This window comes from Ochotona princeps, chromosome 23 (genome assembly GCF_030435755.1).
Source record: "Ochotona princeps isolate mOchPri1 chromosome 23, mOchPri1.hap1, whole genome shotgun sequence".
NCBI lineage: Eukaryota > Metazoa > Chordata > Mammalia > Lagomorpha > Ochotonidae > Ochotona > Ochotona princeps.
The window spans coordinates 22,374,377-22,391,431 of NC_080854.1; the positions used below are offsets into that span (position 1 = coordinate 22,374,377).

Below are 17,055 nucleotides of genomic sequence, written 5' to 3' on the forward strand. Positions count from 1 at the left end.
GAGCATCACCACCCACATCCCAGGGCACCTATAAGCAGGAAGTGGGAATCAGAAGTGGATCCACAGCTTGAACTCAAGCATCTCTATAGGGGATGCCAGATTCCCAAGCAGCATCTTAACCACTACAGCAAACACCCATTCTGTGTTTACCTCTGTGATGCAGAGGTTGTTGTTCACAGCGAGTTCATGCATGAACTATGAACATGTAATTCCTAGGGCACCCTGGGAAGGGTGGAAAATTTCCTTAACATTTGTGTCCTAAGGACATTTCACATACACACAATCAGCCACACTGACTCTGATCCTGACTTTGTTGTTTACATCTATAACCTTCCAACAGCAAGTGGGAGCGACACCCATTCTTTGACCTTCCTTGTTTCACTGCTGAGTAAACAGCTAAAACGTTCTTCCTCTGAGTGACACTTCTAAAAACTTCTGGTTGAAAAGGAAGTCATTTTTCACCTGACATGTTATTTAGGCTGTGAGTTTCTCCCCAAGTAATGAGGAACTTTCTTTTTTTATATTATTGGGGTGGGGAACATAATAGAAATCACATTGCATTTTATAGAAAATCAGGAAATTTTACACAAAACTGACCTTGACCCTCAAGTTTCACATTAAAATTAACAAACACCAAACAAAAATACTGACCCTGCAACTTCTGACCTTGTATCTTGGACTCTTTGGTACTGTCCTGACCTCTTCTCTGCCCCATTCTCCTGCTTTCAGATCAGAAAAATATTCATCCAATGGATTGAACTTCTCAGTTTAAAGTCATAATACAAGTTGTGTTCAATTTTGTCCTGCAATTTTCAACTAATGTCTGTCTGGAAATTGAACAAATGATAGTTCATAAAGAGCTTTCCATCAAGTCTAAATCTACCTTTAAACCTCCCTCATTATCTTACTGGAAGTGGTTATGTTGAGTACATTTTTAAACATTTACACTGAACTCAGAGTGGCTTTCAGATTTTAAGGTCCTGCTTTCTGTTGTGGTTTCAGGATGGAGCCTAATAAAAATGTTAGTATTGATGATAATGTTATCAAGAGTAATGTGCTTTGATGGATCACAGGCAAGACAAGAAAATCCCTGCTCTTGTTGGTCAAGACCAGGGAGAAATGGACAAAGCATACATTGGCAAAATGATAGAATCTTAGCCTAGACTTTCAGAATTAAAGGACACCAAGAGACAAACGTGTTGAGTCACAGCTTAGCTTATTTGTCAGAAAGGAAAAATGAAATCTGGAGGGATCTTGGCAGTTTCCCAAGATCACTAAAATGAACAATAGTAGTGCTTTATTCAAGATTTTGATCTCTGCTCTCTCCCCAACAGCTTTGCAACTCTGGCTTGTCAGTGACGATTAAAGTCTGCATTTGGGGGACACACTCAATGACCTGGGAGGCCAAGATAGGGTCCAAAGCAAATCACACAAATGGAAAAAAACGAACAAAAAATGTTTAGTGTCTACATTTAAGGGAAAAAAACACATCTCAATAAATTACCTCTATAAGATGCACCTGCCTATTAAAGGGCAGGGGTTCAAGAGGATTTTCTGGAATTTTTGTATCTTCATCTCCAGTAAACCACAGGCCAGCCTACATAAAGGATAAAAGTGCAAATTGTTAAAGGATGTTAGTGAGAATGGAATGATTCCTCTTGAAGCCACAGAGATTGAACTTGCTAGATTCAGACGCAAGAGCAGAGGTCTCTAAATGAGGGTACAGAAACTATGGCGACTGAATTAAAAAAAAAAAACTGGTATTTCCCTTTACATTTCCTATTACCTCATTTTTCCATCATTTCTATTTTTACACTCTTTATCATGTATATGTGCTGTATCCATGCTATGGTACATACATAGTTTATAAATGAAAGTGTCCATGTCAAGCAAGTTAGTTAAAATGGTAACATGATGAAGCTTGAAATTTACTGTGCCACATTAAAGTGCTTTGCTTCCAGAACAATAGCTCATGTTTCACAATGCCATCAATTTTTCTAGATTCTCTGGTTCTGCTACAGGTTGCTGATGTTAGAAACTTTTTGTTGAGTCACTGAATTACTAGCTCAAGTTCGCAAGTTCTCTCTCAATATCTGACAGCAATTACCAAATACCTTTGATTCTCACTTGGCAATGCCTCTCCCATTCTATGCCTTATTTCTATTTACACTAACACCCTGTTGTTTAAAATGCTCATTACTTCTGTCATGGGGCCACTCCAGTAATTCCAGGCTGTTTTCATTTCCAGTTTTTTTTTTAACTTGATTCAGATTTACTACTACATAAATTTACTCAAAGTTTTCATTTTGTAATATTCTCTGCTCAGACCATTTCTACTCTCATTATTTTGATTACAGAATCTTCCTTATCTTTAAGTTCTATTCTCCCATCCATCCAGGTAAACCTACACTTCTTCCCAGAATTGGTTCTCGGACCACACTACCTCTGGGAAGCTCTCCTTGGGCTCTTCCATGAGACTCTGAAAGAAGGCTATGATGGCACTGGATTGCCTGAGAAGGGTGAGGCCTCACTCTAGAACGGAGGCCTGGATTCTCTTTTGACTTGTAACAAAGGAGAGGCCAAAGGAAACCTGTGAAGGAGGAATCAGAGGAGGAGTCAGAAAAAGCTCCATGGCCAGCATGGGCTTAAGTTTGAAAGTTGGTGTCTTCTGTACTGATTCAGAGGAAATCCTTGCTGTTGGGAAGTGAGAACAGAACAGAGAGAAAATGTGGCATGAATTTTCAGGCACAATACATTTATTAGTGAGAAATTCGCAAAGGTGGCCAACTGCTAGCATTCACATAGAGCAAGCACGTGGCAGCGGCTTGGTCCTCCAGCAGGCCCAGTCTTACATAGGTTGGGTGAGTTTAGGGCTTTGCAGGGGAAGACAGTGGTTGGAATTGAGGGAGCTTTGGGTGGGCTTTTCTAACTGTGTGCCTTTCTCTCTGTAGTCCAGGTAGTTAAAAAGGAATGCACTGTGTGTGGTGGGTTAATTGTGGGGGTGTGGGTATTGTGCCCATACCATATAGGGTATTGTCAAGGGAAAGGGTTCCTGGGGGTAATGGACCTGCCTTTGGTCAGAGAGTTATAATAGCTGAGTATCTAAAATGGCTGCTGTTTAAATCTTTAGTCCATTGCTTGACAAATGGCTCATCTATGGAGGGTAAGTACTACTCTACAGGAGAATAGAGAAATGAGGAACATGAGTGTGATTTATTTATGTTCAGCTGTAATGGGATAATAAATGACAGAGTCATCCTTCCACTTTAAACGAAAGTCAGAGAACTTACGACCTTATGAGACACATTTTTCTAAACACTAAACAATAGGCAAAACAAGAGTCATTCCTGAAACTAGGGAAACCAACTGGGACTTTATAGTAGTCTAGCGTGGAAAATATTTCTAGTCTGCAGTGCCAGGAAGAGTATTCAAATAGGGTCTGGTCTTGCTGAGTTAAGAAGGCATATATTGGAGCTGAGCAAGGCCAACGTGGCAGGACATTGCAGGAAGGAGTTTTAGAGTTGTGCACAGAAAACCTTAGAGCTCTAGAGCTGTGTTTCCAAGTCTTGACCAGGGACCAGTCCGTGTATCTGCATGTAGTAAACACCAGACATTGGAAAAAGACACAGGAGAGGTGCAAGCCTAAGAAATGAAACTTGCACAGGAATGGAGCAGGCTCGTGTTTACCACCAGACAGAATGAAGGGTCCTTTTTTCAGATACGATTTTTGGGTTCAGGAGAATATTACCTTAACAGTAGAGCCAAATTGTCCCTCCCTCTAGTAAATGTTGCTTTGAATTCACCCTCATAATTCTTGATATCTATCTATCTATCTATCTATCTATCTATCCATACATACATACATATACATATATACATACATACATAAACACACACCTCTTTATGCATATCTATCTATTATCTATCTATCTATCTATATACATACACACAAAATTTGGCACCTAACCGTATAAAACAATGCCTGCCATCCAATGTGAAATTACTAGGCATGAAGAAAAGACAGAATATACGACAGTCATGAGAAACACTAACACAGAAATCAGACAGATGATGGAATCAACTAGCAAGCATTATTAATGCATGTGAGCAAAATTAACATTTTGAGATTTAATTGCTGTTTATAATTCTTTTCTGTACTCTTGAAGAACAATGGTTTTTTTTTCTACTTACTGTTCATTGAATTCCTTATTAAAGAATTCTCTATTAAAACGGAGAGATAATCTTGGTAATGTTTCTTGCTGAAACATAGTCAAAGAGCTTTATTTTTTTTTACTTTTCCATAGAGAAGATGCACTAAAGTATTTGGACCCTAGAATATCTCACATCTTAAGCCTGTAATAACAAGTACTCTCTTTGGTGGAAGACGAGTCAGTACTTGAACATCAAAGGATCCCTCCTGAGGGTGACTAAACATTTACACCTAACAGAGGCAAGCATGTGAGGGGTGCAGCAGGGCTGGGAGCAAGTGGTGAACAGGCTTTTATACTCTCACTGGTAAGCCAAGGTACCTAGACTGATGTACTTCATAAACACTTAATATCAGTCCATTGTAGAAGTGGAGAAATCGGTGTACTCCTAAGGGGCTCTGAGGGTGAACTTGCACTTAGTCAAAAGAAAGACAAAGAACGGCAGAACAAAAAGCTTGGTAGATAGCTCTTCTCTCCCACAGAACTTCATTTCAGTAATACCAATCTACTCTTTCACGTGTTTATTGAGACATATCCAATAAATATTATAAAAATTTTGTCCTAACAGCTGTTTTCATTTTTGCCCCTTGAAACATTTATGGTGTGTGTGTGTGTGTGTGTGTGTGTGTGTGTGTAAGTGTTGGGTATCTGTAAAGGGCCTCCAATAGTATCCCTGTCTTAAGTTTTCAGGAAATGGGAACTGAGTGCAAGAGAGTGGAGAGCTTGAAAATCAAGCCGTCTCAAAACACAGGCAGTGTTCAACTCAGTGTTTCTGGGTTTCCATTAAATGCAGCAGGCAACTTTCTTTAAGAAAATCACACCTTGGGTAAAGGAGTTTCTGGTTTTGCCTCAGCACTTCAATAACAACTGCCATCACCCTTTGTTCTTTTTGTGTTTGTACAAAGGTATGTTCAAATTGATATCTTGTGCTAATTAAAGTATAGTAAATAATGAAAGTTCACTTGAGTGTTCCATACTTTTTTAAAGAGTTTAAGCCATCTATGCGAATGTATTATTTGTTTTACTGTCGTGTCTTCAAAATCTTCTTAAAAATGATTAGCCAAGAACAATTCCAGCATTGATAACCTACTTGGAAGATACCAATATCAGATCCCATTCAGCCAGTCACCTACCCTGATCAGCCTGACAGGCACTCTCTCCAGCATTCAAGGGCCTTGTCCTCTGTTTTAGTCACCCAAGCATGGGACCTTTGGGACCACATAAAAATGTATGCCATCCACTAATGAGCCAAGGAAAGAAACTTGGAAGGACCATGACTGTTCTGTGATGAAATCCAGGTGAGGTGCACATACTTGGACAGTATCAACCTGTTTCAAAGGGAGCATCCGGGGAATATTTCCCTCTTTCGTGTCCACTAGTAATGTGAAACACTGGCAGAAATAATGAATTCAGTTACTAGAGAAAAAAACAAATGATTCAGGATTCTCTTAGTTGTAGAATCTCATTCTAACTCCCTTCTTACTTGAACTTCTCAAAAATGAGTTGATTGGTCTTCAGTTTCTGAAGAGCTATTCACTATTTTCAATACACTGCAGATTAGATTTTGTACTTGCTATTCTGTGAAAATTGCACTGTCAGAGGTCATCAGCTATGTCCTACCTGTCAAGTTCAATCACCAGGTATTATACTACTGGATATTTTCCTTGTTTGACCTCGCCCATTCACAAATTCAACACTTGCCTACGTGACAGTGGCTTGCCATTCCTTTTGTAGTTCCTATAAGAGATGGGACATTTCTGTCTGCATTCCCCGCAGACATTTGAAAGTTAACTTGTGAAAAACAAACTCGTTATTCATCACCCTTTCAAAAGCAAAAATTCTGTTTTTGCCATGCCTGGAGTATTTGGGTATTGTTGTGCAATAGATTTATTAAAATCGCTGCAAGAAATTCTGATGCACAGCTAAGGGCAAGAACCACTGGTTAGGAACTCAGGAGGACAACAAAGCTCATGTGACTTCTCTCTGAACCTCTAGCACTCCAGCAAGTTTTGACCTTTCTCGGAGCCTCTTGCTGAGGATAGAGGCCAGAATTCTGCCCAAGGCTTTGGTACTGCATGTGCTCCCTCTGGTTGTCTAGACAAGGTGAGGATCCACACGCTGGCCTCAGGTCTGGAAAAAAGACACTAGTAACACCTAGAGTATTCTAGCATTATTAGTGCCCCTAGGTGCTGGGTAGTCACCTGCATGTACTGCTCAAAAGTGACGGTGCCCGTCTGCTTCTCATCCATAGCCTTGAATCTCTGCAGGGTCTCCAGGAGCTCTTCTTCCAGAGGGATGGGCCAAGGCAATGCAGTTACTAACAGGAATTTCCGCCAGTCCACAAACTCTGAGTTTACTATTAATAAATATGTTAACTCCTGCAACTGGAAGAAAACAGGAAGTATCACTGGAATAGTTGCAATTCTATCTTGAAACTCAACCTGCTCAGGCTTCCATGATTCTACAAAGGAAAATACAGCCTGTTCTGAAATTTGTCCTTTTACTCCTTTGCTAACGAATCTATACAGGAGAGTTTTAGAAAGTGTTTCATTGTTTTCCTTCTTGATACCTGTGTTTCGCTTGCTATAATATAACCAACTCATACAAGTGATTCAGTAGCCTAAAGATTCATGTTTCATTTATTGGGCAGAGTGACAGAGAGATAGAGAGGAGGGACACAGAGAGAAAGAGATCTAACTACTAGTTCACTCCCCCAAATGATCATAAATTCCACAGCTAAGCCAGGACAAAACCAGGGACTCCATCAGCTTTGTCCACTTGGATGTCAGGTGCACAAACACTTATGTCATCTTATGCTGTTTCCCCATGTTATTATCAGGAGACAGGATAGGAAGTGAAACAGCCAGGGCAGGAACCAGGTGCCCATACTGGATGACAGCATCACATATGATAGTTTTACTGGCTAAGCCACAAAGCCAGCTGCAATATAAAATAAATACTTTTAAAAAGATTATAATTATACCTGTTCAAGGACTCTATGGCCCATAAGGGAAAAGCTTTTTGCCTATTTAGTTTCCTGATACATTCCTTAAAAAAGATTATGATAAAACACAAAAACTACTATAATCAGGCCTGGTGCGAAGGCTCAGTTGGCTAACCCATCCTTTGCAAGCTCTGGGATTCCATATGGCTTCAGTCTGAGTCCTGCCTTCTCCGTGTCTGATTCAGCTCCCTGCTTCTGGCCTGGGAAAGCAGTGGAGGATGGCTTAAGGCCTTTAATTCCTGCACCGCATGAAAGACCTGGAAGAAGTTCCTGGCTCCTGGCTTCGGATCAATTTACTCCGGCCATTGCAGCGATGTGAGGAGTGAACCAGCGGATGGGAGATCTTTCTGTCTTTCCTCTCTGTAAATTTGCCTTTTCAATGAAAATAAATAAATCTTAAAAGAGATGACTAGAATCAGGTACTATTGCTTGTCAGAATCATTTTATTTGTTACTAAAATTCATGCAGTAAGCCTCACAGTTTCCAGAATGTTTCTTGACTATAAGATTACTACTCATTCTCCACATATAGAGTGTGGACTTCCTATGTTTTAATTCTATGTTCATTCATATATTCATTAATTAAGATTTCATTGACTGCTTCATAACTCAGACTTTGCATACACAATATGCTAGTTGATTTATTGATCAAATTAAGAAGAATGTCTAAATCTTTGAATATCAAACAAGATGGAAGCTTACTTCAGGTTGGGTGAGGTGCATCCAGCTGCTAGGGAAGTTGTTTGTTCCAAGGTTAAAGGTCATCAAATCAAGCAGAATGTCAGTAAATGCTTTACTTCCTATAATCCCTGCAATGTAATAAAAATACGCTATTAATTATCTTATGTGACTACTTTTCCCTCTTTGACTAAAATGGAAGAAATGACAGGCACTTTTTCATATTATTTAAAGCAATAGCATTTAATGAAATAGAAGGAGAATGACCTTCAGTTTTGTTGTGTTCTATTATTATTTCCCAATTGAGAACTGATGTGTCTTTAATTGCTGAGTAAAAATTCATTCCACATTTGGAAAATTCCTGAGGCCAATTTTTAATTTGAAAAAAAGTTTAATATTTTACTATGACTACATTTATCTTAAGATATTACTCTAAGGTTTCCTTTATTCAGTAGGGCACAAGACCAAACTATTTTAGTAAGTATGTATGTGAGATGAAGGATGCTTCAAATGTATGCAGCCCAGCACTGTGATCAAAGTAACACATTTACCATTGTTTGCCCTTTAGAACAGAATCTATTTGCTTTTAAAAATGCAGTGCTGCTTGAATTGTTACACTGTAGGCTCAACGTTTTAATTTAATAATCTCAATGGGTCCAGATTTCCACGTATTTCGTAGATCTGTAAAAAGTGTTGCTCTTACACACTAATAAAGGAGATGTCTACCTTGTTATTTCTAATTGCATACACATGCATTACAAAAAAGAAGTAGGAAAACAGAAATAGATGAGAGGAGTTTAAAAAATACAAATCTGGCTAACCCACACAGCAGCAGTACCTTCCGAGCCCAGGAGAATCACCTAGTGGGTCCCATTCATCTTTTAGGTCCAGATTACAGAGCTATTCTTCTTCGTTTAGGAGAAAAAGAGTAAAACACAGAGGAAGTGGACCAAGGTTTTCTTTCTATAATCAAGATTTTAATATTTCTGAAACATCATTAACATTCCCTCCATATTCCGGGGAAATGTAATAATCCTCTCGAAATGTCACTGGTTCAAGTCAGATACACAGTTTGACAGTTGGGAAGGCGGTTTCCTGGGAACAAGAGCAGAGGCTTCTTTTCTGTTATGTAATTGGCCATCCGGCAGGTTGTTCACAAATGCATTGGTACACCTCTTGATTAAACTCAAGTATTCAAGTTTACAGGGAAGAGAACCTGTTTCTTAGGCAATAGAATCTTTGGTTAACTGAACTTCATGTGATTCAATATTGATTTTTAGATAAGTTAAAAGATCAGTCATTTTTCTCAAGATGAAACTACAAACAAAAACCTGTGGAAACCATGAAGATATTTAAAATATTTAAAAATTCTGAGAGATGCACATTATATATTCACTGTTCTAATCTCTACATACAAAACAAATTATAATATGATGGTTTAAGTTTCTATTGGATTGTTAACTTGGGGATTTTAGTGTGAAGTGTGAAGGCCATTTTAATGTTTCATTTTTAAATTTATGTTTCTTAAGCATGGTGTGATATCATAGTCACTGTTAATACACTAACATAAATAGGTACACTTAAATATTTTGTTCATGAATTAAAAATGCTCTCAGTTTGGCCCTGATACTGATTTATCCGGTGCGACTGTCATTTGGAATTATATAGAAGAAATAGTTAATGGTATGCTAGGCAATCTGGTCATGCTTATTAAGAACTATCAAAAAGATGACATCACAATCACGTTTTGTTTATCAACATACATTTCCAAAGAACACCAAAGAATGTGTGGGTATTAAAGCGGCACGACAAAGTCACAAGAAAACCCGTGCACATCTTTTTGCTTTGTATGTTTAGCAGATGTCAAATGCCTTTTTGAGTCTGATGCGGAGACTGGTGACTGTTTTACATTTCATTTTCAGGGTTTTGAAAATCATCCGTCTTTTTGCTATGATCAGTGAGGAAGCCAATGTCTGTAATGGTGCTAATCACTTTCACAACGGCTTTCTGAGTCGGATGAGGAATCTGACGTAGGTCTTGTGTGACCGGCTGAAGATGGTGTTCTTGTGTTCCATAAATGGATAGCTTTCCTGGGGTCAAAATGGTTGATGTCTGGGGAATTCAGCTGAATGACCAGGATATCTGTGAGGCTCTCAGCCTTGACGTTGGCCCACGTGTGGGATGTGAAATGTCTCATCTGACTGAAGCCACGTTCTGCTTCGGCTGAACTTGCAGGGAGGGTCAGTACCAGGTCGACGAGCTTCAGGATGTTTGGATACTTGTGTACGTAAATGGAATTCACAAAATCCCAGGTCAGTTTTTGAATGTTCTGAAATCTACATGAAAGGACAGAAAAAAAAAATCTAAAGGCTTCAGAGGCCCGAGTTTTAGCCAAATATTTGTAAATACAACTTGTCGACTCGGCTTGCCTTCTTCCTTACCTGGCATAAATCTCTAACTTCAGCATGCTCCACTCAGTGTCTACTTCAGCTGTTTTCACACTGGCAGCTTCTAACACTGGCTCATAGTGTGAAGTCAGGATGGATACCTCTTTCTCCCCGAATTCTGCCATTGAGATACCAGAAACAGAATCACATATGTGAAAGACGCTCAGGTGATCGAAGAATCACTGGTTCTGAGTTAGCATGCAGAGTTTACCTTGATTTAGCTTTGTGGGCCACAATTTAAAGCTTACGATCACCGTTGCCTTCACCACATCTTGGCTGGCATCTACGAAACAGCCCTGCAGCCTCTTGATAAGATGTGTTAAAACCACGTTTCTCACAGCTGAGATGCTTTCTGCTCCTCTGAGGCAGTCAGTGTGAAAGTGTGTGATTAAATCCATCCTGTGCTCTTTGGGGCCTGGTCTAGGGAGAAAATGAGATAAACCGGGCCTAATGAAGAAAGTGAGAAAGCGCCTAGCAAATGCTTTCCCAAGTGGAACTGTCTGCTTTGATGGATTCTATCATCTCAGCCCCCTCACCTTTTTTGATACATTTGCAGCATTTCCAGTGTGGACTCTAAGGTGGCAAATACGTCAGCAATTGAGGAATTTCTGTTCTGGCTGACACGAGAGAGAATGCTAAGGACATTTATGACATCCACTAGGAAATGGGCAAACTTAATAATGTTGGCTTGGAGAAGGAATTCTAGAAGATCTTTGGCTTTATTTTGACTAGTTTCACTTCCTTCTTCACTTTCCTGTAACATAGGAGCAAGAAAATAGTTCTGTTTCTCAAAGTATTTTCTGTTATTCTGAAAAAGAAAAATAATGTGGAATTTCAAAATTACTTACTGCATGCAACTGCTGGATAATCGCAGGATATCCCCTGAGAAAGTTGTGGAGGGCTGTCTGTAATCCATGAAGCCACCTCCTATCCCCTGTGTGAGAAGGCATTACAGGCCGAAGGTGAAGTTCTTTAAAGGCTGCTACTAGAGACCGCTTACGAAGAGGAGAAGTGTGATAGAAGTGATAAATACTGCAAAGAAGCTCTGTGACGTCGTTGTACAGGGGAATGTTCTGGAACACTGCCTTGTAAGACAGTTCAAGGTGATGTGCAAAGCAATAAACAGTCTGCAAACATGGCTGAATTTCTTTTAAAAGCAAGGTCACCCCCTTGTTCTCTCCTTCTATGCCAGCAGTACCACCACTTCCAAAACCAACCAGTTTCTTTGCCCAGTCTTGGCTTGATAGCCTAAGCCGAAGATTTACATCTAGAGTTTTCTCGATGGCAGTTTTGATGGCCAGGGGATCCTTCCCTTCTACTGTCTGTGCACCAACAAGTTGGCAGTGCATTTTGCCTGCATGGGCAAACTGTACGTAGACAAGTTTGACTTCTTTTATGAAACTCTCTGTGACTCCATCGCTGATGACAGAGAAAAATGAACTTTTCTCCAGCTTTTCTCTTAGGTTTTTCCGTTCTACTTCAGCAATAAAATATGTAAACATTCTTGCTGATTTGTTAGTTCTGAACACTGGCCCAATATCGATACCCTTCATATCATCCAACTTGCACATCCAGATGAAATCCTTGAGGGGACGTCCGGTCTTGGCAATGGCATGACAGGATCTGAATAAGTTCTCTACTCTCCCAAGAGTTACTTTGCTCATGGTTCTCACCATTAGTTCTGTGGTGGCTCTGTTCACTGGAGAACCACTGGCTGCTTCCATTAATAAAGCCTTGGCATGGGCCTCACTGAGATGATGCGCATTGAGAAGTTCGCTCCTAAAGTTGTCTGTGCCATAAAAAAGGCTCATCTGACTTCCTCCTGACTTCACCCCATGCTTACGACACAGGGCACAGAACATAAGATTTAACAGCTCATCGTAGACAAGCCAAGGGTATTTTTTTAACCAAATTTTCAAAAATTGATTGCATCTTATAGGAAAATAGTGGTCAATCTTCTGTGGCTTTTTCTGCTGTATGGTGACTTGACTCACAGCATCTGGAGGATCCTTGCCTTTAAAATAACTGCATGCGGTCATTTTAAGTAATCACAAAACCTACCCTCAGTTGTTCCCAACCCCTGGCTCCCCACATCTGCTAACTATTTCTGGAAAATTACATTATATGCTAATTCCTCATCTGTTCTTGTATGCTCCTTAACTGGCTCAACTCATTTAGTCCTCATTGCTTTACTCCTCTGTTGTATTGTGACGACAGTGACTGGCACTCTATAAATTAGAAAATTAAGGGTACATGCATATGTGCATGTATGTGTACCTCTATACGCACACACATTTGTATATGTATTCCTCCTACAGATTCTTTGACAAAACTAACCATTCAATTATAGATGCTTGCCAACTTATAATGTTATATCTTAAGAAACTCATTAAAATAGAAAATACTGTAAATTCAGAATACACCCAACTTCCCAGTTGTCACAGCTTAGGTGCAAAGCAGATTGTAGTGTATCAGCTGTGAACCCTCCAATCAGCTGGCAGCATCAGGACAAAGAGGTCAAAATTCAAAATCTGAAGTTTGAGTTTTACAGAATGAGAAGTGTTCTCACATCACCGTAAAGTTGAATACTGCTACATAGAGTCATCTTAAGTTAGGAACAATCTGTATATTGCTCTATTTTATCATACGATGAGACTTCAAACATTTTGTAGGAAGGTAAAATGGAAAGGGGAGTTTATTTGGTGCGAAATATTTTGGTGTGAACAATTTTAATAATGTGTGCATAATCTTTTCATGAAACACACCTTCTATGAACTTTTGTAAACCCTTTGTATAAAGAAAAATTTGAATATGTGCTTATATGAAGTTATACTAAAATATTTCATGCTGATATATTCTTGATTTTTATTTTTTTGGTTTGTTTTTGCTCAATGCTTTATGGTTTGAGGTTTTGATTCTTTAATAGAATTTTAAACTCTCCAGATAAGCACTGTGTTTACTTTTTGCTGCTGAGCACATAATAGATGTTTAAGAAGGCTTATCTACTTTCCTAATAGATTTTTATGATCTCATATCTCTTTTAGTTGAAAAACTTTGGACAACAGTTGGTTTACATGTACCTTTTATACCTTATTTGCCTCTCCTATCCTTTTAATCAATCTTTTTGCAGTTGTTACATCAAACCCCCACTTTTGCAGGTTCTAAATAGTTCTGTATTTCATTAACAATTAGTTCTCTTGTAGACAGCTACTGTTTTCCTTTACTAATTTAAGCTCCGAGCTACTTGTCAGTCTTTCATGGTTGGCCTGGTATTTATACATGTTCATTTCAGCAAATAAAAGAAGGGATGGATGAGATTAGAAGTCTCTTAAAAGGAAAAGAGTCCAAAGAATTTAGCTAATTCTTTGTTGTTGTTATCTTTTTCTTTGTTTCAACATAGATATTTTTTTCCTCCTGGAGGACAGGTTTAATGTATATCATACATGCAATTTTATTGATTTACCTCTATTGTTTTCAGTTTTACAAGGGCAGATTATCCCGAAGATGTTGCCTTAAATTCTGAGCATAATGTAAGTTTGAATACAAGTTCTCTCTATGGTCAGTTTTATTAGGTTCAAAGAATTCCGAATTCACGACTGCATTTCTGCCATCTGAATCTGAGCTAGTAGGAGCTCTCCCAGTGAGAGAGCCACAAGACAGCTGCCAGCCACAAGCCTCTTCCCTATTATCCCCAGGTCTGGCCACCCGATGGGCTATTCCTATAGATAAAAATCATCCTTCTGTATCGCCCCTTTTTCGAAGAAACATTTCTGTATTTCTTGATTTAGCTAAATGTCAAACTACGCAATTTTCAGATCAAAGTATTTATCTGAAAATATGGAGTATCAGATGTTAATAATATCTCAGGGACACTAAACTTGGAAAAATCCATAGAACGTTCTAGTTAACCTTTTTAGGAAACAATTCCCATGCCCCAGTCTTGTCACTGGATTCTGAGAATTTTGTAGAGTGACTGACAGCACCTGCTGTTCTTCAGGTAGGATCTCTACACCCTCACTCCAAGCCAATTGGCTCTTAAAGCTTTGGAAAATCCTCTCCTATCTTAACTTTGCAAACCATTCAAGGCTCATTGTGCCTTGCTTTCTGTCCCTTGTTCCAGGTAGTCTGGTATTTCCCAATGGTCTGTAGCTTCAATATCTCCACGTCTGTACATTTCACTTCTCCTTTGCCTGGAATATCCTTCCTCTACTCATCTTCCTAGAAATCTCAGCTTCAAAAGCCCTGGAGCTAACCCTGATGTGATCCACACAGGCAGAGAAGGATACTTCTTGCTTTGAACACATGTGGAAACTAGGCAGTTGAAATGATTGAACTTCGGCACTCTGCTTAAAAGTCTTCACCCTCTCTCCTCTCTGAGATCAGTTATTAAATCCAAAGTGTCTTCAGGAGGTGTGTAAAGGAGAGACCTTTGCTACTTACAGACCTTAGGCAACTAAATGCTGCCTCTTTTGCAGTATGTGGATGTACGCAGTTTAATGGACTGATTTTTCAAGCCTGTCTCATGACAAATATCAAAATTGCTATGAACCAAATCTTACAGGCATTACATGGAGTACCAACAAGCTTAAAAGGAAAAGGAGTTCTTATGATTTAAGTGGGTACAGAGGAACACTGCTAAAGTGTTCCAATTTCAATAGACTACAAATTGTTTCCATTGGAGAAAGACTGTCTTCCCGATGTACTTGGCACTTGGTGTTTAGAGACAAGATGTACCTATTCAGAGCTCACTGCAGCATACAAAATCAATGTTTTTTTTAGGGGTGCTTACAGTACCTGGGGGTCATATTACTTTGTGGTTTAATTCTACCATTTAAGGTACAGTTTTTCTGGAAGAATTTTCAGGTAATAAAGGTACCTATTAGAGTATTTATAGCCTCAGGATACCAAGCTAACTTTTAATAATAAGAATAGTTCGCATCAATATTGTATAATGTTATACATGAGGCTACTTCTAAAGTTCTTGGGAAAATGGGATGAAAATGGACTTATTTTTGGTGGGAAAAGTTCAAATCCATGCCTTGTTTTTTCATAGTAGCAATTTCTCAAGCATTTTTTTGAAGATCTATATGATGGATTTCAAAATATTTTTGCACAAAAAACCATCATCTTTCAATTCCATTTTCCAACAAACTCTGTGAAGGATCCTCATATTAATTTCCTTAACATGCGTAACAATATCATGAGGAAAATGGGGCAGAGAAGATTAGTAAACACCTTGCCCAAGATCAAGTGACAGTCACCTGACAGAAGGTAGATGAAACAAAAGAACATTCTGATTCCAGCCATGCAACACAGGCTTGGAGAGGGAGAGAGGTAAGTCAGCACACTAACTTGGCGGCTGACACATCGTGAGCACTTCAAATTGCCTGCTCTTATAATTCAGTAATATTTGGCACATCTCACTCCGCCTTGCAATATGCTTATGGGAACGGATCCCAGAATGGCGGAAAGAAAGCACCCTTGCTGACTCGTGCTCAAGCTATCCCTGTGATTCTAAACCATGGGTCTCTCCTGGGGGAGAACAAACACACAATCTTGACGAATTGCCTCACTGCCTTTTGCAGGATCTTGTTTGATTAGCATATATAAGTTTTTTCCCCCCAGCATGTTAGTGACAATCCTGAAAATGGTATTTTATGTTTAATCATTACTTGTACCAAACAAGATTAACAAAAGACATAAGTGACAGAATTGGACCAGAAAAGGGATGTTGAGTATAAACTTTACAGTACAGGAGGCATTTTGAACTTTCAAGTAGGCTAATAAGTACTCAGCAGAAAGCTTCAGTTCTTTCCACTTACACCAGGATAGATACTAGCTCTTCCAAAGTACTTATTTGGTCACTTGTTTTAATCAAAGATTATCCATTACCCTCAATACTTTTATTTGTGTAGCAATAATTAACAGTTGCAAAGTGTGACTTAAAAGCATAAATAATCTTTGCAAACTTGTTAAAAATCTTACTATGGGCCTGAGCATGACTGCTATATGCAATTGTGTATGCTTTTTTCCCTCTGGGAAGAAATACATCTATATATTTCATTAAACTTGAAAGTTGCCTGTTAGACATTATAAGCTGTATGGGATAGTTCAAATTTTTCATTTTTCCTGACTTAGGTATAATAGCAGCCTTCAAGTTTAAGCAGGAAGTTCTGTAATCACACATTTTGAGAGGCAGCACATCCAATCGATTGTCCCATACTTTCAAGGCTGTTATCACTTTAACTAACACTGTCTTTTGAAATTGTAGAGTTCTAGTTCTGCAACAGGTAATATCATAAAAGATTGTTTTCCGCTTCTTGGAAGGAACAGAATAACAGCTTTATTCTAAAAGATGAATGGGTGTGTTTCATTTCTGGTGGTAAACAACAGTTGCAGAACTGAGAAGAAAAAAGAGGATGATTTCATGGGAACAGGAGAGATGTGGAAAAATGTGGTAATTCCTGGACTTCCGCAGGGAGGTTGATATCAACGTTTGGGGCTTGGGCTTTGGGTATGTCAGTAGTGAAACCAATTATGTGACTCTGAAGTGCAGAAAATGGAGTGATATTGCATTGCCCCTCCACATATAATAGTAACAAAAATAAGAACGCTGAATATTACTTCTACTGATAAAATACTCAATACTGTGATGAGTATTTTGTAGACACCTGAAAAGCAATGTATATGAAAAGCAATGTATGCAATGTATATATTTT

General features: G+C 38.9%; 2 protein-coding genes across 3 annotated transcripts in view; both read right to left on the reverse strand.

The window, feature by feature from the left end:
- SPEF2 (sperm flagellar 2) overlaps nucleotides 1–17,055 on the reverse strand; it is a 139,731-nt gene that overhangs the window by 11,082 nt on the left and 111,594 nt on the right. For both annotated transcript variants that reach the window (XM_058680011.1, XM_058680010.1), the window contains exons 28-30: nucleotides 7,914–8,020; nucleotides 6,410–6,592; nucleotides 1,505–1,597 (exon numbers count right to left, since the gene is read on the reverse strand). In XM_058680011.1, coding sequence (XP_058535994.1) covers nucleotides 1,505–1,597; nucleotides 6,410–6,592; nucleotides 7,914–8,020 — 383 coding nt within the window. The remainder of the gene's footprint in view (nucleotides 1–1,504; nucleotides 1,598–6,409; nucleotides 6,593–7,913; nucleotides 8,021–17,055) is intronic.
- LOC131483084 (zinc finger protein 862-like) lies at nucleotides 9,352–12,446 on the reverse strand. The gene is made up of 5 exons (XM_058680013.1): nucleotides 11,185–12,446; nucleotides 10,873–11,090; nucleotides 10,548–10,756; nucleotides 10,331–10,454; nucleotides 9,352–10,225 (listed from the first exon to the last, which is right to left on the reverse strand). Exons 1-5 carry the CDS (start codon nucleotides 12,373–12,375, stop codon nucleotides 9,874–9,876), a joined length of 2,094 nt encoding a protein of 697 aa, XP_058535996.1. The 5' UTR covers nucleotides 12,376–12,446; the 3' UTR covers nucleotides 9,352–9,873.

Coding starts and splice junctions, on each gene's coding strand:
- LOC131483084 (XM_058680013.1), bottom strand. CDS start 12,375: ATGACCGCATGCAGTTATTTTAAAGGCAAGGATCCTCCAGATGCTGTG. Junction 10,757..10,872: donor CTGCAAATGTATCAAAAAAG/GTGAGGGGGCTG, acceptor TTTTCTCCCTAG/ACCAGGCCCCAAAGAGCACA. Junction 10,226..10,330: donor AAGTTAGAGATTTATGCCAG/GTAAGGAAGAAG, acceptor CCTTTCATGTAG/ATTTCAGAACATTCAAAAAC.